The following is a 25,319-nucleotide window of genomic DNA, read 5'->3' as shown; positions in this document are numbered from 1 at the left end:
TCACTTCAAGGACACAAAGATAATCGTTATTCATTTCAAAGGAGACAATCTCGTATCTCAGCCATTCTAGAGTTGAACTAAATCCCCGTGGCTGCTTCAGTCTCCAGTCTTGAAGTTTTAATGATCTTTTTTGGATATTCAGCATATAATATATCACTGAAATTGCATCCCAATGACTTACCGTTCCTTTTAAGGACGGGAAATCCTTCGTTTCTGATCAATGCACTCTTTCTATAAAGCTTAAGTAAGATCTACAATAAATTATTGTCACCACACATGAGATGATGCTACTACTACACACATAAGCGTTATAGATTTCATTCAAAAGAACATCATCCAATTAGTTGGATGCTCGTCTTTTGGGTGAAGGCTCATTCACTGACAGGCTGGTTCACAAATTTCGCGCCTATTCTGTCCCTACTACAGCAACCTTTATTAACAGTAATCAAATTCAGTTTTAACAGGATAAAGAGAGATAAGAGATAGAGAGTAGTAAGAGAGAGATAAAAACAGAAAATGAAGAGGAAGGAATTAGAGCAAAATGTTTAGAGTTATCTCCCATTGATTGACATCCGGTGTTATAGTCGGAAGTGATTAAAATGAATTTACCACGTGTTTTAAATGAAAATAAATACGGCGGAATTTCTGGTCGACACAGCTGTGTACTGAAATTCAACGACAAATTACAGGTACTATATTATTCACTGTGTTGAAGGCTGGATTTAATAATTGAATTAGCTTATGTGATGAATTTCATTTAAATAATTAACATTTCTTATTTGAAACTTCTGTACCAACCAGATACGTCACCTGGACACAAATCTCCACCATTCTATTTTCAGATCTTTTATTCATGGAGCATGTTACCGCATGAAGCAATAACAGAGAGTTAAAAACGGTAGAGCTTCGGACTAAATGTCTTCTTTATAAATATTCAGCTTTGTTCCTCTACATTACTAATTTAGAATATGTCGCGATGAAACTAGCTGTTCGTTCATTTTATTCAGAGACTTCGCATACATTCTACCGGCTACAAGAAATATATTTGTGAAACCAATATATAAAGTGACTGTAAGAAATTAAATGTCCAACATGGCACGAGAGAAACAGAAAAAAAAGGGGGCCAGAGAAAAAAAACAGGAGGCTGGTGAGAAGATATTTTGCATTATGGACCAGTTTAAAAGATATTCAACTCTAGCACAGAAATACCTTGCTTTGTCACCCGAACTATCAAGATATTTCATGTAAGCGTTCGTTACTTTAACCTCTCCCACTGTACAAGCAAATACATTCTCATCTCGTTCCTTTAATTACGCAGCTCTATAGATTTCTCTCAAAAGAATAGAGCCCAGTACTTATTTGTATAAGCCTGGAACTTATTCTATCTTCTCTTTTTCTGAACTGCTAAGTTACTGAAATGTAAACTAATCAACACATTGTCAAGAGGTGGTGGGGGACAAACACAAAGACACATATGTTTGTGTGTAAGCCAGCTAAGAATCCATAAGTCAAGAAAAAAATGCACTCGTATAGCTGTCAGTAGAGTGAATATATTAATTGAAGTGTACAGTGTTATATATCCATTATAACTGATCTTAACAATTGGTTTCACACTAGGCATTCAACAGTATCAGGTAACAGTCTGATTATGTAACCCTGCACTCTTCAGAGATGGCAGTTATGGAATAAAATATGTTGCCCTATTTTATTTTCTATTGTTGGAGGAGAATGCCTAGTGCAAAACTGATTTGTAAGATCGGCCATAATGGATATATAATTATGGACACTCCGATTAATATAGATATATTGGAGTGGTTGTGTGGTAAGTAGATTGCTTATCAACCACATGGTGCTGGGTTCAGTCCCACTGTGTGGAACCTTGGGCAAGTGTCTTCTACAATAGCCTTGGGCCGACCAAAGCCTTGTGAGTGGATTTGGTAGATGGAAACTGGAAGAAGCCCATCATATATGTATATTTGTGTGTCTGAGTTTGTTCCCCCAACATTGCTTGACAATCGATGGTGTGTTTGCGTCCCTGTAACTTAGCAGTTTGGCAAAAGAGACCAATAGAATAAGCTCTGGGGTCAATTTGTTTGACTAAAGACGGTGCTCAAGCATGGGTGCAGTCAAATGACTAAAACGAGTAAAAGAGAGAGAGAGTATATATATATATGTGTGTGTGTGTCTATGTATATATACTATTGAACCTTGGGAAGGGCATTATGCCGATAATAATAAGTGCACGCACTGGTTCAGACCCTTATTGTTATTGTTCAGTATTGTTTGTGCTATAGTATTTCAATCATATTTCTTTCAACACCCGAATTCACATCAAGAATCTTGCAAACTAAATACAAATACGAACTATGTACATATATATATATATATATGCAAAAATGGTTTCAAGGGATATATAATCCTGGTGGTTACCATGTTAACTCTTAGATCAGTTCTCAATGCTGGCTAGCCACAGCAAATGTTGGTGATACACAAGTTAGTGAAAATTTACTAAGACTTGGTTATTACCCTTGGTAAATCTGAATGTCCCTTTTAAGGACTGCGTAGTTTCCATAGAGAAAATAATGAAACTAAAGTAGATCAGGAGAACGGAGATTTGCACATCCATATTTTATCGTACAATTATTTACATCATTCTTCGCTTGTACTTATACACATTTTGGTTGCAACTACTGCACATTAAGTGTGCATCTTGGTGTTAAATTGTCAGTGCAGCTCCTCCAGAGTCTGTTGTTTACTGCTGTTTGAGATGATCTTTAAACAGCAGTAAACAACAGACTGAAGAAACTACACCAAGATGCACACTAAATGCACAGCAATTGTAGCTGAAATGTGCAAAGGATGTTATAACTGTATTATATAATATGTATGTGCAAAGCTCCATTCTCCTGATTTTCATTAATTTCATTACTTATATGTATATATATGTGTGTGCCAGTGGCACGTAAAAAGCACCATCCGATCATGGCCGTTTGCCAGCCTCGTCTGGCACGTAAAAAGCACCCACTACACTCATGGAGTAGTTGGCGTTAGGAAGGGCATCCAGCCATAGAAACATTGCCAGATCAGACTGGGCCTGGTGCAGCCTTCTGCATGGAAAGCGGACGCTAAACGATGATGATGTGTGTGTGTGTATATTTCGTTTTTAGATTTGGTTTGCAAGATTCTTTATACGAGTTCATGTGTTGAAGCATATTCTGTTATGTCTGAGGAGAGTCATTTTCTTTTTGTGCCTTATAATGTAACACACTCACCGGTAAAATTTCCACTTATTTCTTATTTTTATTTTCCTAAAATTTTCATTGCATCTTGCAACCTTTTCAATAGTCTTGACTCTGTCCGTTATTTACACTGCGTTCCTTTTTGTTTGTTTGTGCACATATGTGTGGGTTAGTGTATGTCTGTGTGGTTATGCATGTATGTATGCATGTGTGTGTATGCATATGTATATATGTATGTATTCTGCATATTCATGTGCTTGCATGTCCGTGTTTGTATATTTTCTGTGTATGTGAGCATGTGTTTGTATATGTATGCACCTGTCTCCTTGTGTGTTTTGCAACTATGTACCATGTTTGTATGAATGTGCATCTCTATATGTGTGGAATAAAGTGTGTGTATATGGTCATGTGTTTCAGTCTCCATTTGCGTATGTGTGCTTGTCTGTTCTTATAACTTATGTACCTATCTGTCTGTATGTTGATTTGTTTATTTTCACCTGGCCTATTTCAGTTTCTGTCTTCCAGATCCACTCACAGGGCTTTAGTCAGCCTGAGACTATGGCTTAATTGTTTCCTTTCTATCTTCTTCAGGTTCAATGCTTTAAAGAACAACTCAAATGAAGGTAAGTTTATTTACTTCTAAATACAGAAATATTATTTCACTTGTTTGTTTATTGAAATAATCATTACTATTATTATTTACTTTATCAGAGTGTATCTGGGAATATATTGATTCTTAATAACTAATGTACATGAAAACTCAACATGTAATGGCGGTGCCCCAGCATGGCCACAGCTCGTGAGCTGAAACTAGATAAAATAAAATAAAATAAAATATATCCTCTGTGGTCACATTCATGCTTAACTCAGCATTGGTTGCTTGTTATGAAATTTCAGAAATATCAATGGAAAGCGGCTGTTATATTATTATTATTATTATTATTATTATTATTATTAAGGCGGCAAGCTGGCAGAATCATTAGCACACCGGATGAAATGCTTAGTGGTATTTTATCCATCGCCATGTTCTGGGTTCAAATTCTTCTGAGGTCAACTTTGCCTTTCATCCGTTCAGGGTGGTTAAATTAAATACCAGTGAAACACTGGGATCAATGTAATTAACTAGTCCCCTCCCCACGAATTTCAGGTCCTGTGCCTTTGGTAGAAATAATAATAATTATTATTATTATTAAGGTGGCGAGCTTGCAGAATTGTTAGCACGCTGGATGAAATGCTTAGCAGTATTTTCCCCATCGTTACATTCTGAGTTCAAATTCCATTGATTTTGCCTTTCATTCTTTCAGGCTCAGTAAAATAAGTACCAGTTGAATAATGGGGTTGATGTACTCAACTCATTCCATCCCCCAAAATTGCTGCTCTTGTGGCAAAATTTGAAACCATTATTATCATTATTATTGTTAGTAAGGTGGTGAACTGGCAGAATTGTTAACATGCCTGGCAAAATTCGTGCCAATCACAAAGCCAAACATCCCTGAAAGTTTCATCTAAATCCATCCAGCAGATAGTTGAATGATATATATATATTATATAATGTCTTTTGCAGAAAACAAATGTTGGTGCCAGACCTGTGGTACTTATTACTTTCCAAATAACTTAAGAGTAAGACTTTCACCCAAATTAACCCTGAATAAGCATATAAAATCGTTGGTGAAACGATACATGCAGGATCCCGATTCACTAAAGACATGTCAACAATCTCTAGCACTTCACTATCTGAATGGAAGAAATAAAGTGGTGAGTTTATTGTTTATTTTGTCTTCTTTTACTTAACATGCATTTTTATATGGTAATAAGTGCTGACCCCAAGTGAAAAGTACCCAACACACTATAAAGTTGTTGGCATTAGGAAAGGTATCCAGCTGTAAAAAACGAAACCAAATCAGACTGGAACCTGGTGTGGTTCTCCTGCTTGGTAGCTCTGGTCAAACTGTCTGACCCATGCCAGCATGGAAAAGGGACACTACAGGAGGGTGATGATGAGGATGATGATAGCATGGATAGAATGATTTTCCTGTTGGCACAGTTGTTTTTACAGCTGGATAATGTCCTTTGCCTTATCATTAACCTTGCAGTTGAGGTAGTAAGGGAATCTTCTGTGTGGGCACTCAATCTGCTAAAAATGGCTGCCAATGCTCTCCTAAATTACATGTCTACTCCTTAAAATAGGAAGAATGCATTAGATAATGTTGTCCTAGATGCATTGTCTTAAAAATAAAGACTGAATTGTTACAGCTAGAATGTTGTGGCCAAATTCTATCTTGTACTAAACATTGCATAATATTTTAGAAACACTATCTGAAATAAGAGTTGTGGTTATGGTTGGAACAACTTTGGTATTGGAGTGGGGGTGTTATGGTAAAGGGGGAGAGAGGGTAGAGGTAGATTGGTTAGTTTTCAAAGGAGCGGGGTTTTGTTAAGTACTGTTTGAGGTTGAGGAGGGTGGGGAGGCTAAGGGGAAAGTGGGAAGTGGTTGATTTGAAGATTTGGAAGAAATCTGAGATGTGTAGTTGGGAGGATATATATATATATATATATATATATATATATATATCTGTCCACCCTGCTTAGTAGTTGGTGTTAGGAAGGACATCCAGCTCTAAAAGTGTGCCAAAACAGACACAGAAGTCTGGTGCAGGCTCCTGTCTAATCTGCTGTCAAACTGTCCAACCCATGCCAGCATGAAAGGCAGGCGTCAAACGATGATGATACTGTGTATGTAACACCTGCACTGTTCCAAATATTTTACCTTTCTTCTTATGTAGCATGTATTTGTGTGTTATTTATTTTATGTTTCATTACCTGAAGGTCCTTACATGTCGAGTGTGCCATACCAGAAATAGTTACAAAGGAAAGAAACGGTTACCTATTAAGTGGACTACTCCTTCAAACATCACTGACAATTCTGTGGGTGAGTTTTTTTTGTTTTTTTTTACTGTTTTCATTCTTGCACAGGGAAATACTTTGAGCCAGAGCAAATTATTTCCCTTCCTATTAATTGTTTTATGATACACTTTTTCATGCTTGTATGGATCAGATGGAATTCATTGAGATGGATTTTCTACAGCTGATGCCTCTCCTGTCACTAACTCTCACTTGTTTCCAAGCAAGATAATATTTCCTCATAACCAGATGTTGTTTTCATGGAAGACTGGAAACAGACGACACTGCTTAAATGATTGTGACATTTATTTACAACTATCATATAATATTAAGATAGAGGAGACAATTATTAACCATCTTACAAACAATAACTCTGAGCACCTTTTCAAACTCCACCTGTCTAACACCCGTGGACATGTTTACAAAGTCAGAAAACAGCACAGCTCCCATGACTTTCGGAAACATTTTTTCACGCTAAGAGTTGCTGAAGCATGGAACAAACTGCCGGCATCAGTTGTTAGTTGTCGGAATACTGCATCCTTCAAAACTTCCATGCTTCCTGAGATTTGCCAACATTACACCTGATTTTCTCCCCTCCATACACACGCAAGCATGTATCTGACTCATACACTGTTCACTTTCCAGACATTTGTACATTACTGCATATGCTTTATACGCACTTTTGACAAGTTGTGGTGCACCTGAGCACTGTATACAATAATTTCATTATTATTATTATTATTTTATACTTACACATACATGACTAGCTTCTTTCAGTTTCCATCTATGAAATTCATTTATATGGTTATAGCAGAAGACACTTACCCAAAGTATTACTCACTGGGACTGAACCCAAAACCACATGATTGTGAAGCAAATTTTTTATGCACACAGCTATGTCTGTACCATGTCTATAACAATATTTGATTTTTGTCAAGTAGTTATCTTCTCTGCCCTGGGCCCCCAATACTATTTAGGGATTGCAGTGTAATGCAGCTTAGCATTCAATTTTATACAGTTGATTGAGCAACAGATGTATAGTCTCATGCTGTACACACTCTTCTGTGTAAATGCATTCACACATATACATGCCTATGTGTATTTATGTGCACTCACATACAATTTGTGTGGACAGCAAATACTGAGTAGAAATATCTTTTGAGTTGACATCATCATCATATTTCATACTGGCATGGGTTGGATGGTTTGACCAGAGCTGATAGATAAGGTCAGTGGCTACACAAGGCTCCACTGTCTGTTCTCGCATGGTTTCTATGACTGGACGCCCCTTGTAATGCCAGCCACTCTACAGAGTGTACTGGGTGCATTTTATGTGGCACCAGCATCAGTTTCAATTTTGTTGTGGCAAACAGGTGTTCTTATGTACAGCACTGCATCAGATATCTTGGTCCTTAATCATCTCCTTCATAAGGTTCAGTGTCATGAGCTAGCCTTCAATACTTCATCTCATGTCTTCTTTGGTCTCCCTCTTCCACAAGTTCCATTGACAGTATTTGTTAACAGTGTACTAAACCATCATTACCTGTATATTCATATTTATATAGAATGGTCATTTATTCATCCATACTGGAATGGGTTTGCCATTTAGTATATTGCTACTTGTCTTACTTTTTTACTTCATTTATGTAGTGACAAGGTGGGTATGTGGATAATGTATGAGATTACAGCATCTGGAGATCTAATAAAAAAAATCACCTTTCTTTGGTTTTTGTCTTCCATGGTTACATTTCACTAATCATTTTTGATTCAAATCACACATCCATATTAGCACAGTAATTTCTCCTGCACACATGAGCCTCATGTCCAGTCACCTTCTTCATTTATTTGTGCTCAGCTTTTCAGACAAGACAGCCTGGCATATCCAGCAAACCATTTTTGCTCCACTTCTCTACAATCTAGAGAACTTCCATTTTCAATGCTAGGCTGACAACCCATTATGAACTAAGATGCTAATTGAATTCATGAGCTATTCTCAATTTCCTGTTGTAGCTACGTCACTTTATTGTAAATATCCCTGCAAAGGCATCACTATCAAAATGTCCATCACACTCCACTGAAGTCATTAGAGCTTCTTGACTATTTATTGTGCTAGTGCCATGTAAAAAGCACTGAGTCCACTCTGCTGAGTGGTTGGTTTTAGGAAGGGATCCAGCTGTAAAAATCCTGCCAAAACAGTCACAGAAGTCTGGTGCAGGCTTCTGTTTGGCCAGCTTTTGTAAAACTGTCCCACCCATGCTAGTATGGAAGGCAGGTGTTAAACAATGATGATTATGAAGATATTTATGGTGTGTGATAAATACTTAAAGTGTGAATGTGTTTATGCACGTATCTTGTGTATGTAAGTGAATATTTATGTGTATGTGTTTTTTTTTTGTTAATTTTTGCAGAAGATTCTAAGTTGAAAAAACAACAGCTAGTGATGGAAATTATGTCAGAAATGAAATCTGAGAAAAAGAAGGCCTCCAAAAAGAAAGCATCTTCAATAAGGTGAGACTTAAAAGAAAGTTTTGTGTGTTTATGCAGTAGGGGGATTTGATAAAGTACCAATAAGTATTAGTATTGATGTAATCAATTATTCCCCACCCTTCAAATTTCAGGCTTTATGCTACATTTGAAACAGTTGTTGTTATTATTATTAGTAAGGTGGCGAGCTGACAGAATTGTTAGCACACTGGGCAAAATGTTTAGTGGCATTTTGTCTGTTTTAGATTCTGAGTTCAAATTGTGCTGAGGTTGACTTTGACTTTCATCCCTTTGTGGTCAATAAAATAAGAATTACTTGAGCAATAGGCTCAATCTAATCAACTTAGCCATCCCTTTACTCCTTCCCTTGGAATTTCTAGCTCTTTAAGTTCAAATTTTGCCAAAGTCAATTTTGTCTTTCATCTTTCCAGAAATGGTGAAATAAAGTACCTGTAAAATCTTGGGGTTAATGGCATTGACTAATTTCTCCCCTCAAAATTACTGGCCTTGTACCTTAATTCAAAGGTTGGTGAATAACAGAATTGTTGGAGTGTTGGACAAAATATACCTTGCAGTATTTGTTCTGACTCTTTACGTTCTTTGTTCAAATTCTTCTGAGGTCAACTTTACCTTTCATCATCTTCCAGGGGGTGTGGGACATCAAAATAAAGTACCAGTCAAATACTGGGGTCAATGTAACTGACTGTCCCTTCCCTAAAATTTCAGGCCTTGTCCTTATAGTAGAAAGGATTGGGACAGGAAGCTGGCAGAATCATTAACATGTCAGACAATATGATGCTAAGTAGAAAGGATTATTATAAGTAGTAGCAGTAGAATAGAGAAGTAGATTGGTAGAATTGATAAAGCACAAGTCCTATTTTGCCTTTAAATCCCTTCTTGAATTGATAAATGCCAGTCAAATATTTTTGTCTTCTTGTAATGGCATTCACCCAGGAGGGATTAAGCTAGCTCCTATTGTGAGTTCATAAGAGTCTCAAGGGATGATCAACCTGCAAAAACAGTTCTTGTCTGTATTTATAAGTCACCATTCACGACCAATGGCAGGTGGTAGTCCTGTTGCACATACTCACCACAGATGTGATCCAACGCCACCAGGAAGGCACCGGATTCTGGAATTCACTATTACCCTCCTGTTAGCTGGGTTGTGGCCCTAGCACCACCAGGTATCAGACCTGTCTATCTTGGAAGGCCCTGCCAGGAACTCTCAACGGCATAGCTCTGACACTCATTTAACCTTCCCACCATGATAGGATCAACTCTACAGTGCCTCTATTAGAAAGGGTAGAAATAACAATAGACAAATAGTATTTAATGTACATATTTTGTTATGAGTTCAAATTCTGCATGTTGATTTATCATTCATCCTGCCAAGATTTGATACTGGGGATTATTTGAAATAACTTTACTCTTCTTCCATATGAGTTTGGGTTGTACCAGTATCAGAAGCCATTATTAATTTGGCTTGTGGAATGACATATTTCGTTGAGTAATGGACACAAGCTTTTGTGGTTCTTTGTTACAGTCTGTTGCATCTTGAGTTCAGTTTTATGATCTTACACCAATTTTAGAAATCATTTATATATTGGATAACAAATATTAGAGACACATACTGAGTATGATTTAACCAACTGTACCCTACATTATGTGGAGGCACATGGCCTAGTGGTTAGAGCAGGGGACACATGGTCAAGGGATTGCGGGTTCAAATCTCAGACCGGGCGATGTGTGCTCCGGCAGAAGGTAATGGCAAACTTCTGCTGACTCTTTCGCCACAACTTTCTCTCACTCTTTCTTGCTGCTCACCTGCGATGGACCGGCGTCCCGTCCAGGTGGGGAAGCTATATGCCAAGGAAACCAGCCCTTATGAACCAGGCGTGGTTCGAGAAGGAACAAACAACAACCCTACATTATGCGTATACTTGTGCCACAGTAAGAAATTGTTAATACTGTGAGGTTCTTGGATATAACTTGGCATTTTCAGTAGATGTCAAACAAAATACCATCTGGTATCTATGCAGTCCTTTATGTTCTTAGTTCAAATCCTGCTGAGATCAGTTTTGCCTTTCATCCTTCAGTAGTTAATGAAATAAATTGCCAGTCTAGTACTCAAATAACTGGTCATTTTTTTTACTTGTAAATTAATAAGAGGAGGGGCAATGTCTGTAACTTTTGCATGACTTTCCAGGTTGGTGGAATTTATAGGGGACTTCAATGCCAGCCTCACCATCTGTGGGTTAATATATGCTGATATGTGGGAGAAATATGGGTTAAGAAAGAATTGGGAAGCTGTCTGGAATGAATTCTGTTAAACATGCACTGAAACCAGGTAGTAGTGTTAAACCAGGCACTGCATTTGGTTGATGACTCTTTCTGTTACCTCCTCCAATAACTCACGCAGATGAATTTGAGCTAGTAACCATTTCATAGTGGGTATTGTTCTAAGACATGCGGCTAGCAGTGATTTCCAATTAGTTACTCTGGTTTAATTACTTTATTTTGTATGTCTTTAATAACTCTACAATTTGTTTAATTACATGTACAGTAAGTTTTAGTTGGGACTTGAAATGTTTGGCTTGAAATTTTGCTTTTCAGTCAGATTTTGGCATCAAATATAACATACATTCTTTTCTCTTTTCTCTCAAGTTCGGAAAAGCAACGCAATTCAAAACACAAAAAGACCAAAAAACAACCATCCTGGCAGGTGAAATGTGAAATGAAAGCACTTTTGAACAAAGAATCTACAGTTTCAAATGATGATTCTTTACTGAACTTTTTGCTGACTTCTTAATATTCTGATCAAGATTGCTCATATGTGTCTGTGAAGCAACCATGGGAAAGCAAATAAGAACAATATAAACAAATTTTCACAATTATTCTTCAAAGCATTGTGAGTCAACTTCATTTTCATCTTTCCATGGGGTCGATAAAATAAATACCAATCATTTACTAGTAGACAAACTGAATATACTCTCCTACAAAGTTTGCATAATGCTTCACAGCATTTTATCTGTCTTTACATTCTAAGTTCAAATTCTGCCAAAGTCAACATTGTCTTTCATCCTTTTGGGGGTCAATAAATTAAGTACCAGTGAAACACTGGGGTCAATGTAATTGACTAGTCTCCACCCCCAAAATTTCAGGGTTTATGCCTTTTACAGAAAGAATTATTATGGCAGTGATGATGATGGGGAGCTGGCAGAATTTTTAATAAGCTGGGTAAAATGCTTAGTGGCATTTTGACTTTACCTTTCTGGGGTCAATAAAATAAGTACCAGCTGAGCACCAGGGTTTATATAATCAACTAACTCTCTCCTACCAAAATTTCAGGCCTTGTGCCTGTAGTAGAAAAGCTTCTTAATAGTATGGTGGCTGTTAGCAGAATTGAAATATTGCCTTGCAATATTTATTTTTGACCTATGAAAAAAGGACCCATACACACTGTAAAGTGGTTGGTGTTAAGAAGGGCTACAGAAACCTGAGCCAAAGCACGACATGGAGCGTGATGCAACCCTGTGGTTCATTGGATCCTGTCAAAACTGTCCAAGACGATTTGTACTGAATTCAGATTCTTCCAGCTTTACCTTGAAATCTCTCATAATTAATAAAATAAAAACCATTCAGATTCTGGAAGTCAATTTAATTGACTACACACCCTACAAAAGATTTGTGGCTTTGTTAGAATCATTTTCCATTTCAGTTCAAATTCTGCCTTTGGTAACTTTGCCTTTCAACTCCCTGGAAGTAATTAAATAAGTACCAGATAACTATTGAAACTGATGCAGTGAACTGTATTATCCCTATCAGAATGTCTAGCCTTGTGATGAAGATTGAAATCAATTAGTGTTTAAGAATATTCCTTTACATTCTAGGTTTAAAATGCATCAAAGTAGACTCTCTCTTTCATTCCTTTAAAGTTGATAAAATTAGAACCAATGAAATACTGAAATAGATTTAATATTGTGTTTGTCTGTCAATCTTATATAAGCACTGTTGTATTGTCAAAGACTACATCTTTAAATATTCTTGTACTGCATGTAATCTCTGATAATTCTTTCCCAAACCATCTTGTAACTGGACTTGGAATTTCTAGATAAAAAAAATCATCACCATTGTTTTAACTTCCAGTTTTCAATGCTCACATGGCTTAGAAACCATGCCAAAAATGAAATCTAAGAGTGAGAAACTGTCCTCTGGCCCATCTAGGAGGACAGTAATTCCAAATAAGAACTGAATCAGTATTTGGTAATGGAAAAACATGTATTGCTACTGGTGCTATACCAATAAAGTTGAACTTTGGTTTATAGTCATTAATAGTGAAACTTCTAAATATTTTAGATCTTTCTTGACAGGGAAAAAAAAAACCCATCCTTCTGCGACTAATGCAGGGAAATTTTTTTCCCCTCTTATTTTTCTCTTGTTGGTGGGAGTTCAAGATAATGTGATACTTATGAATTTATCAAATCTGAGGTTAAAATTCTTGCAACAACAAAATCTAAGTATATAATGTAATGGAATTTGCTAGGTGGTGGTAATAGTGAGGATGATATTGCAATTAAAACGATTTTCTTAGAAATAATCAAAAATAGTTTATTTAAAATACCATCAAATCATAATCTTCAGATATTTTCTGTTAACATACTAATTCAACGGAATTTGTATTGTTAGATATAAGTACCAAATTTTCAAAATGCCCAGACTTTCGTTTCTTGATGTAATTTTAAATTCAGATAAAAAAAGATAGCTCTTAAAACAATAAGCATATGTTAAACATAAAATTTAGAAGCAAAAATGAAAAAAAAAAACAAACAATAATGATAATTATAAAGTAGCAAATATTCAGTATGAACTCTTACAGAATTACTCTAACATCTGTCCATAACCTGCGGCTTTAGAAGAAGAAACATAACCTAATATAGAGAACACAAAATTTCCAGATAAATTTAAGTGAATAACAAATGTTATTTGAACTGGAGGCTTCTTTTAGAAGTTAGCTTATACACCTATTAAAGCATAGCTTATCAATTATATACTTCTTAGGCATGAATAAAGAACTTTATATGAAACCTATATATATGACCAGTACAGGATAACTAATAAAAATTTATGTTAAAGTAATTATAAATTTTAGTGGCAATGAATTATAAAATATTCAAAATATTAAAAATTATGTGCACCATATTCCATTGAAAAAATAAGTTAAAAGAAAAACATTTTGTAATATTCAACATATAAGATCAGCACCATGTACCATTAGAAATATAATGTGATAAAAACTGGTAACAAGCTGGAAGGATTATTAGTGTGTGCCATTGTTAATTCCATGGGTGTCTTTTTTTGACAAGAAATTAAGAAGGTCCAGACGAGTAGCAATTCCAAAGATGTTCGTTTGGACAGAACCATGAAGATGACCACCTGTAATGAGAAAAATATCAAATGTAAAAATTATGAGGCAAAATGCTATTTAGGAACCATTTCCCAAAATGCTAAGAATTAGAGAGTAATACCAAATAATTTTTTGTTTCAATTAAGTCAATTTAAAAATAAAAAAAACCAATTTTTTTTTTCATGATTGTTTTAATGTTCTCTTTTCTATGCTGGCATTGTTTGGATGGAATTTGTTGACCTGAATTTTTTATGGCTGGATGCCCATTCTTTTGTCAACTTCACCCGTTTCCAAATAAGGTAATATTTCTGCATGGGGCTGTTTAGCTTAATGGCAGAGCACTCAGCTGGTATTCGAGGGGATATGGGTTTAATTCTCATAGCTGCCTGTTGGCAACTTTCTTTGTCTGACCAATGCCAGCATGGAAAATGGATGTTAAATGATGAAGAGGAGGAGGAGGACCAGACATATTTTCATGGATGACTGGAAATGAAGGATATCACTTGCATGACACAATGAAACTCATTCACAGCTATCATGCAATGTTAAGATAAGGAAACTAACACACACTAGGCTTTTTTTTAGTTTCTGTCTACCAAATCCATTCACAAGGCTTTGGTTGACCTCAAGACCATAGTAGAAGACACTTGCCTTAGGTGCCATGCTGTGGGACTAAATCTAAAACCATGTGGTTGAGAAGCAAACTTCTTACCATACAGCCACACCTTCAGGCATGATGGTGGAATTATAGATATTAGAACTTTATTTCTTTTACAAAGGAATTGTCTTAAAATTGAAAATCAACTTAATGTTTGTTTAATTAGATTTTTAAAAATGAGTAATCTGCTATTCACATTGTTCCCAATCAAAACTGTCATAACCAACTTGGATAATCTTGCCTTCATTTGATAAGACATTGCAGTATTAAAAATGAAGCTATAATTAAATATTGTTTATCTTACTTGTTTCAGTCATTGGACTGTGGCCATGCTGGGGCATTGCAGCAGATTTTTTGGGTGGGGGGGTGGGGGGTCAACAGATCAATCCCAGTGCTTATTTTTATTCTAATGACCTCTTTGTTTCCTGAAATAAATGAGGCACAGGCATGGCTATGATACTATAGGCAAGTGTCTTCTACTATAGCCTCGGGCTGACCAAAGCCTTATGAGTGGATTTGGTAGATGGAAACTGAAAGAAGCCCATTGTATATCTATGTATGTGTTGGTGTTTGTCCCCCACCATTGCTTGACAACCAGTGTTGGTGTGTTTATGTCCTCATAACTTAGTGGTTCAGAAAAAAAGACTAATAGAAGTATCAGGTTTTACAAAAATAATAAGTACTGGGATCGATTTGTTGACTAAAATTCAAAGCAGTGCCCCAGTATGGCCACAATCAAATGATATTCTTAAAGGGAATTTAAAAAGATTGTTTCAAAAGATAAATCAAAGATGATTTATATTAAAAAGTTAACTAGTCAACAGGTGCAGGAGTGGCTCTGTGGTAAGTAGCTTGCTTACTACCAGCCACATGGTTCTGGGTTCAGTCCCACTGCGTAGCACCTTGGGCAAGTGTCTTCTACTATAGCCTCGGGCTGACCAAAGCCTTGTGAGTGGATTTGGTAGACAGAAACTGAAAGAAGCCCATCATATATATATATATGTGTGTGTGTCTGTCCCCCAACATCGCTTGTTAACTGATGCTGGTGAGTTTACGTCACCGTAACTTAGCGGTTCGGCAAAAGAGACCAATCGAATAAGTACTAGGCTTACAAAGAATAAGCCCTGGGGTCGATTTCTTTGACTAAAGGTGGTGCTCCAGCATGGCCACAGTCAAATGACTGAAACAAGTAAAAGAGTAGTCAGTCAGATCCCAAGAAATGGCCTAGCTGGCAACATGCTGAACCGACAAGAAAATTTTGTGTTGGCTCTGTAGTTATTTGGATTACTCTTAATAGCAGCCCTATCTCTCTCAAATTACACTCTACTGTTTGGAAAGAGAAAGGACACATTAGACAGTCCTGGACATGTACAGCCTCCAGAAATAAAGATGAAATTGTAACAACAGAAATTGTTTTGGTCATCATAGGTCTGCTCAAAGGAAACTAAACAATAAGTGGCAACATTTGAGATTTGTGCTGAGATGAAGCTAAACATGTCATAAATATATGAGGGTAAGTCAGAAAGTCATGCAAATCATATTTGCATCATCATTATTGTCATTTAACATCCGCTTTCCATGCTGGCATGTGTTGGACAGTTTGATTGAGGGCTGGCAAACCAGAAAAGAATTCTAAATACTTTAGATGAGACTAGAAACAAGTATTTTAATAAAAAATAAAACATTTAGTAGAACTGAGAATAAAATTACTAGTGAAATGGTATTGCAAGAGAAATTAAAAAAAAAAAAACAACTAATAGAGATTACTTTGCTTGAAAAACAATTGTTGAAGGTTTGCTGACTTGTAGGCAAAAGAAGAGACAAATTTGCAATTGGAGATTCATAATTCTGTACTCAAACACAAAACCAATGTTTAATCAAAAGAGTGACGTCAATAAATATATACAATTTGGTTAGGAAATGAAGATAATTGTCAGCTAAACATATCAAAACATTTTGGCTATTTTAAAAGACGCAACTCAATCTTAATGCATACTTACGTTGTGGCTGATCATGTAGAATGAGAACAAACTGGTCTGTGTCAAGCAAATGAGATAACTGTCCAACTGTAGCACTTGTTGGCATCTAAAGCAGCAAAAATAATAATAATAATAATAGTAATAACAACAAAATAACATTACAAATCATTCAGATGGATGTCATTTGAAACTTCATTCATGATAAACAAAAACTAATTTACCTGCTTGTATTGATTATACAATATTTTTGAAACAGGGTCACAGAGTTTCACTTTTTTGTGTGTGATGTTTGACATCATACTTCCAACAGTTACCATTCCAAGTATTTTTCTAAGAGTAAAAAAAAAAAAACTTTGTAAAAGTAAATCTAGTTTGTTAGAAATTACATCTTATATGTAATGATATATTTTTTAAAAAAGCTATTAGTGAGCATTTTCAACTAAAACACAATAAAAAAATAAAATAAATCAAAGCCTGATTTGTACAGTTTCATATACTATTGATGAAACAGTGTAAACTAATATTGTCATATTAAGATATTGTTAAGTTATCTTTAAAGTGTTCCCATCTATGATGCTAACAATATTTCCAAGACAAAAAAAAACAAACAACATTTTGTGTGTGGATGTTGAATTGCTACTATTTGAATAATTAAGAAATTTTTTTTACAAAGAAGCTCTTATAAATTAACAGGGTTATGCAGTCAAGACACAAAAATCCATCCTACAGTAAGTGTGCCTACTTTTAAAATGGACAGGTCAAGACTACAATGGATGTAGCAAAAATCGAAATGAATAGGTCAAGTGTTAAGTCTGAGTCTGACTGACTGACTGACTCACTAATGTAATAGATAAATAATTAGACATCCCTAATATATTAGGGATGTCATTGCACCATATACTTACCCTTCCTCATCAACAACTGGTACTTGATCAAAGCTGTTTTTGTTTAGCAGTTCAAGAGCATGTTGTATACCTGTATTTGGAGTTATAATTGTTGGAGTATTTAGCTTTAATGAAGTAACAGGCAAGTTTGACCACCTGGAATAAATTGACAAAGAAACATATCAAGCACTGAATAATTTCATTTGTTACAAAACTCACCAGCCAAAGAGACAAACTTTATACCAAAGCAATATTATACAATCTACTCAGTTTTGATTTAACCCTTTCGTTACGAAACCGCCCGAAAAAAATTTTGGTTAATGTGACCAAGCCGCCCGAATTTACCTATTCATATTTAAATGAGAATATCAGAGCAAATCTCTTTAGTACATTTGTGAAAACACGTATTATACTTCGTAAACAGTTCAACTACAGTTTTGTACAAAAATCGAAGTGTAATTTTAATTCCGTGAATTTTGGGAGGTTTTTTTCCGAAATTTGTTCCTATTGTGTTTTCAAAATTTGTAATTCTGACAAAAAATGGATACAAATTTCATTATATCAAGCAGCGAGTCAGAATTCGAAGGATTTTCTACTGAAGACCTTGATAAATCTAACTCGATGACTGAAAAAAAAAAGCATGTGGTATTTGATAATGAATCTGATGTTTCATTTTCCGAAAGTGAAAACAGTGAATTCGAGAGCTCTGACCGATAAAGAAAATGAATTGGCACCTGAATGGAGTGAAAATTTAAAAACTGTTTCTTTCGGTGATTTTTCTGAAGAAACTGGACCAAGCCACAGACTTTCCCAGAAGAGTAAAGCCTTAGACTATTTCTTTTTACTTTTTCGAATGAGTCTATTTGAAATCATTACGGCGGAAACGAACTGTTACGCTAAACGTAAACAAAGCGAAAGAAACGACAGTTTGTTATTTCCCACAACCTTAAATGAAATTAAGGCCTATTTTGCCATAAATATTATTATGGGTATCAGAAAGTTACCCAGAATAACAAATTCTATCGTAAAATTTTGTTGTATACCCAATTGAATATTAGCTAATAACCCATTTTCTATAGCAATGTTTGAACAAAATTTTAATAATTTTATATTTTGTTGAATTTACCTGTATCTACCTGCAATTAGAGTCACTTTGTGACAAAAATTATAGTATAGAATTGGTTTAGAACATTTCATTAAATTATCTTCCAAAACTCAAGTTAATATATTGATAAATAAAAAAGTTATAGTTGTTTAATGAAACCAGACTAAATTTATGATTACGTTAGAAATTAATTGAAACACATAAGGGGTGTATTTTGGTCAGAAATATGGTAACGAAAGGGTTAACAATTATTCATACATTTGATGTAATAGTCACTCATACACATTTAACACTCAATATGATAGTTAGACACACACACATTTCACAGGGTCATTAAGAATTTCCAAGGAGAAATTGAATATATTTTATTACCAACCATTCATCATTCAGTTGTGGTTTATCTAATTTCAGGAAATTTCGTTGACTCATCCAATTATCACTAAGAAACTTGGTCCTACAGAAGAAAGAGGATAAGATTTGTCAGTAATAAAATACAAGTATTGTACATAAGTATTTTCATTCATGAGAAGATCAATAAGAAATATCAATTGCGCAGTTAGATAATTAGTCTAAATTCACTGATTAACTTTCAGGCATGGCTGTGTAGTAAAGTGTTTACTTGCCGACAACAACAACGATGATGATGGTTCTAAGTTCAGTCCCATCGTCTGGCACTTTTGTTGAAAGCTATGAGTTCTGCTATAGCCTCAGGCACATACATACATACATATATATATATGTATGTATGTGTGTGTGGGGGTGTTTGTTCCCTCACCATCTCTTGACAACTGGTGTTGGTTTGTTTACACCCCAGTAACTTAGTGGTTCAGCAAAAAGGACCAACAGAATAAATACAAGAGTTGATCTGTTCAGCTAAAACCTTTCAAGGCAGTGCCACAGTATGGCTGCATCCCAGTGACTAAAACAAATAAAAGATAGAGCTGTAGTCAAAGGAGGTAGCAAATACATAGTCCTACACTGGCTTCAGACTATAAAAGGAAATCTAGTAATGCTAAGATAAAGATCTCTATAGACTGACTCAGCATTAATTGGAGGAGCCATTTTCATTTGCTTTTTTCCTTTTTGAGAGAGAATGAAACCATTCAAAATATCCATTTCTTATATCTTTTATCTTTTACTTGCTTCAGTCACACAAAGGGTTTTAGTCAAAATAATCGACATACATAAATTTAAGTAAGCAGAAAATGGGAAAAACTTTTGATCAACAAACAAATTAACCAACATAAATTCATCATTTTTTAATATATAACATTTCTTACGGCCATTTCAGCTGCTGATGTCAATCAATACTTACAAAGAAAATTCTGAAAATAATATTCACCATCTTTATAGCACATTCGATCTAGTACATGGAGCTTCATTAGAGTGAATACAAATATAATAAATAAATAAAATAAAATAAATGAAGGGAAGAGGAAAGAACAGGGCCTCAAGATGAGGCCAGAAGGTCACTATATTAGAATCATATATATAATGGGCTTCCACACCGTTTCCATTTACCAAATTCACTCATGGGGCATTAAGACACTTGCCCAAGGTGCCACACAGCCGGACTGAACCTGAAATGTTACAAAGTAAACTTCTTAACACAGACTTACCTGCACCTATATTTCAAATTTAGTCATTCAATAATTGATATGATATGCATGATTAGAAAGTTTCCATGGGTACATTCTGAATTTAAATCCAATCAAAGCTAATTTTTCCTTATAGGGTGGTGTTGGTAGTGTTGTTATTTTTACATATTGTGTTTGAATAGTTTGATAGATCTTTCCCAGCATTGCATCTTGCAATTTGTTACAGTCCTTGATCGTTTCTGCCATGAAATTCAGTCTCTTGAGATCATACTTCTCTGCTGTGTCTTATGTCCTCATCAGTGTATTTCTACATTACTTTCAACAAAATTCTACACACATACACAAATATCTAGAGCAAGCCAAAGAGGAAGACTTTATGTGGTTGTTCACCCTACTAGAAACAGTTGACAAACCTCCTTCAAACCACACCTAACTATTCAAAAAAAAGGAGTATGTGTATATATATATATATATATATATATATATATATATATATATATACTCTTTTACTTGTTTCAGTCATTTGACTGTGGCCATGCTGGAGCACTGCTTTTAGTCGAAGAAATCGACCACAGGACATATTCTTTGTAAGCCTAGTACTTATTCTATCAGTCTCTTTTGCCGAACTGCTAAGTTTCTGGAAACGTAAACACACCAGCATCAGTTGTCAAGCGATGTTGGGGGACAAACACAGACACACACACATATATACGATGGGCTTCTTTCAGTTTCCGTCTACCAAATCCACTCACAAGGCTTTGGTCGACCCAAGGCTATAGTAGAAAACACTTGCCCAAGTTGCCATGCAGTGGGACTGAACCCGGAACCATGTAGCTGGTAAGCAAGCTACTTACCACACAGCCACTCCTGAGTCTATATATATATATATACAAAATAAGAAAATGGAAAAATACACCTTAATCAATAATCAACTACCATATAATACCCAATCACATAATTTATTAACCCACTACATATGAACATCAAGGTCAAACATAACAGTATAGAACAAAACAATGCACATCAATGAGTAATATGATACAATATGTATAAGTGAATATAAATATAAACTACATCTTACAGCTGTTTCAGCCATGCAGATATGGGTATCTCATTATGCTCATATTAGCCAGGTGTGATAAGTTAATATGCGGTTATAAATGAGACACTTAAAAAAATATCCCAAGGCCTCTTCAGAGATTATAAAGTACAAACTAAACTAAATATAAATATCAGAGGAGGTACACCCATACAAGAGTGGGTACATACCCATAATATATAATATACACATGCATATGAGTGCATATACCCATACTCATATATATATATATATACACACACATATATATAATAATATACAACAATATACATACATATGTTCTATATTCAAGGTTACAGTTGGTCAACACAATATATTAGAATATTACAATATACAAACATACACATATCTATATTTAAATGCACATATAAGATTTTTATCTCATTTATCTTTCGTACCTCTCATTCGTTGCTCATTCGTTAAATGTCTTAACTTGCTTTGTTTTTCCTATCTTTCTCTACGAAATTTAACCGTTTAAGGTTACCTTCAATCCTTAATTCCATCTTTCCGCCATTTGGCGATGCCCCCGCCCTCCCACCACCAATACCGGTGAACACTGTTCTCACCATCTACACCGGATATGCGCTCCTCCTCCCCACCACCATTACGTGTGTCTCTCCCTCCTACCCCTCCTCCTCACATGCTTTCACTGTGTACTACCCCTTCCCCCCACCAAGACAAGCTGCTAGCGCCGCAGCTCATGAACCGCCCCACTGATCTTACGTTACCTCCTGTTTTGAATCTGTCACTGCCTCAATCCGACTATCTCCTTCCAGTCCCCTCCCCGCCTCGTGATATCCTACGTTTTTATTTTTTACGAACCTGCACTAACCCTTCCCTGTCATCGTTCCTCCTTACCCCAACCTTCCCCACTGGTGCTTCCCTATATTACCTGCACTCCCCTACTATCTCTCCCTCTCTTTTCACTGGTGGAACCTTTCTCAGCTGGACCCCCCCCAAACTCAACTCTAGAAAAGCTCGAACCGATCGTGACCGATGCCGGACCCCCCGGCCCCTGTGCAGGTGGCACGTAAAAAGCACCCACTCCACTCGCGGAGTGGTTGGCGTTAGGAAGGGCATCCAGCCGTAGAAACTCTGCCAGATCAGACTGGAGCCTGGAGCGGCCCCTGGCTTCCCAGACCCCGGTCAAACCGTCCAACCCGTGCTAGCGCGGAAAACGGACGTTAAACGATGATGATGATGATGATGATATACAAAGTCAAGAGTTCATTATATTAAGTTACAAAATGCCATTAATATTACCATCATTATTATTACCATTAGCACCATTGCTACTAATATTAATATTATTATTATTAATAACAACAATATATGCATCACGCGGTTCACAGTATCGACATCATAATATATTGGAATAGCAATATTTCGGCCTATCCATTATCATTGAAAGTGAAAATTATTCTGCTAATTATTTAGATGTTAATTGTAACATTACTAATGGATTACATGAACCTTATATTAAACCTAATTCTAACCTAATATATATTAACCGTTCAAGTAATCACCCCCCTCAAATTAAAAATGCACTAGTGCATAGCATTAGTCAGAGAATTTCTAGTTTATCCTCTAACGAGGAAATTTTTAACAAGCATTGTGATAGATACAATGCAGCATTGCTTAAGGCAGGATACAAAAGTAAGATATGGTTTATACCTAAGGGGAACCCTCCTAATGGAGGTGGAACTATTAGGAACAACACCAATAGATTTAGGATAAACAATAATAAACATAAGAATAGAAAAAATAGAATATATGATAACACCTATAATAATTGTAGAGGTGATGTTAACCTCGGAAAGGTGAACGGTAGCTTAAATAGATCTGAGCAAACGGGTAATAGTAGTAATATTAATAATAATATACATATTAAAACTTATGGTAGACATGATAATGGTAAAGTTTACTTGCGTAATAATCATGGGAATATTGATATAGATAGATATAACAATGACAGTGGTAAGAATAGTAAACTTGTGGGTTGGTCTAGGAATAGGATTTTTACAAATAACAATAATTCGATAGGCAATCCTAATTCTGATAAGGATACACTCTGGCTGATTATCCCATATGCAATGCAGATTAAAACAAATATAGTGAGAGCTTTGCATAATGTTATATTTAGGCATTTTGGTAAGGATAAGAATAAATTTAGTCCTTTAATTAACAATGGTACTGTTAGAGTGGGATATAGCATTACTCATAATCTAGCCACCATTATCTCCTCTTTTAATAACAGGAAACTAGATTACTTCTATAAGGATAGAAAATTGAATTTAGACAATGGAAATTTGCCCCTCTTTAATAATAATAGGAACAGAAACTTTCTTGGAACTAATGTGAACAACCCCCTTACTAATTATGAGTGCACCGTACCTGCTAGGGATAATATAAATGTAATAGATGATACTACTACTACCAATACTAGTACTAGTGATAGGAATATAGCCAATAATGTGAAATTAACTCATTCGTTGTTTTTGGGTTTGGATGATGATAACAATTGTAACACTTATAATGTGAATGGTGGTACAGGGGTGGGGACCAATCTTAGATTACCTCATTCTGTTAATCTTTGTAATTGCAGAAACAGAAATAAATGTGTGTTTGGTAATCAATGCCTCAGGAAGGAGGTAGTTTACCAATGCACTGTAGATACACAATTGAGTAGTAGGGTGTACATCGGGGCAACTATGAATAGCATAAAACAGAGATTGAATTATCACAGATATACTTTTAGAAATAAAAATAGAATGTACTCTACAGGGCTAAGTGCATACATCTGGGAACTAAAAGTAAGAACTTAGATTTTAGATTAAACTGGAAAATACTAACTTCAGCACCTGTGTATAATGGAAAAAATAAAAAATGCTCTCTATGTATTAATGAAATTTTTTTCATTATTAAAGCGGGTAGGCAAATTATTAACAACATAAATGAAAAAAACTTTTTTGCATTCATAGACTACCGTTCACCTTTTCTAGATTCAAATAGAACTTAGCACTTCTACTATTAATAATTTTTTAACTCCCTTCTATAACTAACTATACCAGTGGTCTTCTATAATTCTAAAGTATGCAACTTATAAATTTATAATTTTATAATTTTATAATTTTATAGCTACATTTGTATAATAATAATAGATGTGTCTAGTATTAATTGTTTCTTGTTTTTTATGTGTGGGTTTTTGTCTTGTTTTTAAGGGAAATGCAATATGACATGAAATAACATATTCATTTTGGTATTTGCCTTGTAATATGTGATTTTTGAAGTTTTCTAATATTGCATAGTGTATATGTATATCTTGGTTAGATACCTAGCTCTAGATAATGTAATGCTATTGTGTAATATGTAATATATGAGAGCCTTTTATGAGTTTGGTCTGTTTAGGTTGAGAATCTAGGTTTTTTGTATGTGTTTATTTGGCAGGTTTATATTGTATATTTGGTCTTTCTTTGTACTCACCTTAATTTGTATCTTATGCTATTTACTAATAAACCTTTTCATTTACAAACATTTGGCTTTATAAATATTACCAGCCTTATATATTTAGTTTATATCTATAGTCTTCTGGATCTGTACTTTAAATTATCCTTCCATACATATTTACTTTCATCAATATAATATATATATTCACTTTATTTTTTATTTTATTGTAATGGTATCTATCTCTGCATTTAGTCTTCTAATTATTTATTTATTTGCTTATTTAAGTGTAGATTTATACATACATATCAAGTCATCTAATTTGTTATCTATTTATTTTTTACTTATTTACTTATACAAGTGTAGTTTTATACATACATATCTATCATTTATTTTTATTTTAATAATATATGAATACATATATACTGGTTTGTACTTATAATATGTGTGTAACCGTAATTATTCCTTCTTATTTATTTTATCACATTTTATCTTAAGTATTTATAATATATAAATTTTTAAAA

At 35.0% G+C, this 25,319-nt stretch overlaps 2 protein-coding genes across 2 annotated transcripts in view; one reads left to right on the top strand and one right to left on the bottom strand.

Annotated features, from left to right (window-relative positions):
- The first annotated feature begins 483 nt into the window (after positions 1-483).
- On the top strand, positions 484-11,746 carry LOC115212332. The gene is made up of 6 exons (XM_036503369.1): positions 484-1,244; positions 3,831-3,862; positions 4,804-4,994; positions 6,066-6,168; positions 8,549-8,648; positions 11,289-11,746. Exons 1-6 carry the CDS (start codon positions 1,084-1,086, stop codon positions 11,431-11,433), a joined length of 732 nt encoding a protein of 243 aa, XP_036359262.1. The 5' UTR covers positions 484-1,083; the 3' UTR covers positions 11,434-11,746.
- Positions 11,747-13,603: 1,857 nt separating this feature from the next.
- Positions 13,604-25,319, bottom strand: part of LOC115212101 (cystathionine beta-synthase) — a 52,551-nt gene continuing 40,835 nt past the window's right edge. The window contains exons 12-16 of the mRNA XM_029780943.2: positions 19,031-19,108; positions 17,571-17,705; positions 16,887-16,995; positions 16,687-16,771; positions 13,604-14,057 (exon numbers count right to left, since the gene is read on the bottom strand). Coding sequence (XP_029636803.1) covers positions 13,942-14,057; positions 16,687-16,771; positions 16,887-16,995; positions 17,571-17,705; positions 19,031-19,108 — 523 coding nt within the window. The 3' untranslated portion in view covers positions 13,604-13,941. The remainder of the gene's footprint in view (positions 14,058-16,686; positions 16,772-16,886; positions 16,996-17,570; positions 17,706-19,030; positions 19,109-25,319) is intronic.

Source organism: Octopus sinensis, linkage group LG5 (assembly GCF_006345805.1).
Source record: "Octopus sinensis linkage group LG5, ASM634580v1, whole genome shotgun sequence".
Classification (NCBI taxonomy): Eukaryota; Metazoa; Mollusca; class Cephalopoda; order Octopoda; family Octopodidae; genus Octopus; species Octopus sinensis.
The sequence above is the reverse complement of the archived record's forward strand: the minus strand, read 5'-3'. Positions and strand labels throughout refer to the sequence as shown.

Excerpts from the sequence above, each read along its gene's own strand:
- LOC115212332 (XM_036503369.1), top strand. The coding sequence starts at position 1,084 with ATGTCCAACATGGCACGAGAGAAACAGAAAAAAAAGGGGGCCAGAGAA. Across the intron at positions 3,863-4,803 it reads AAAGAACAACTCAAATGAAG|AAAACAAATGTTGGTGCCAG; the intron begins GTAAGTTTATTT and ends TGTCTTTTGCAG. Across the intron at positions 8,649-11,288 it reads AAGAAAGCATCTTCAATAAG|TTCGGAAAAGCAACGCAATT; the intron begins GTGAGACTTAAA and ends TTTTCTCTCAAG.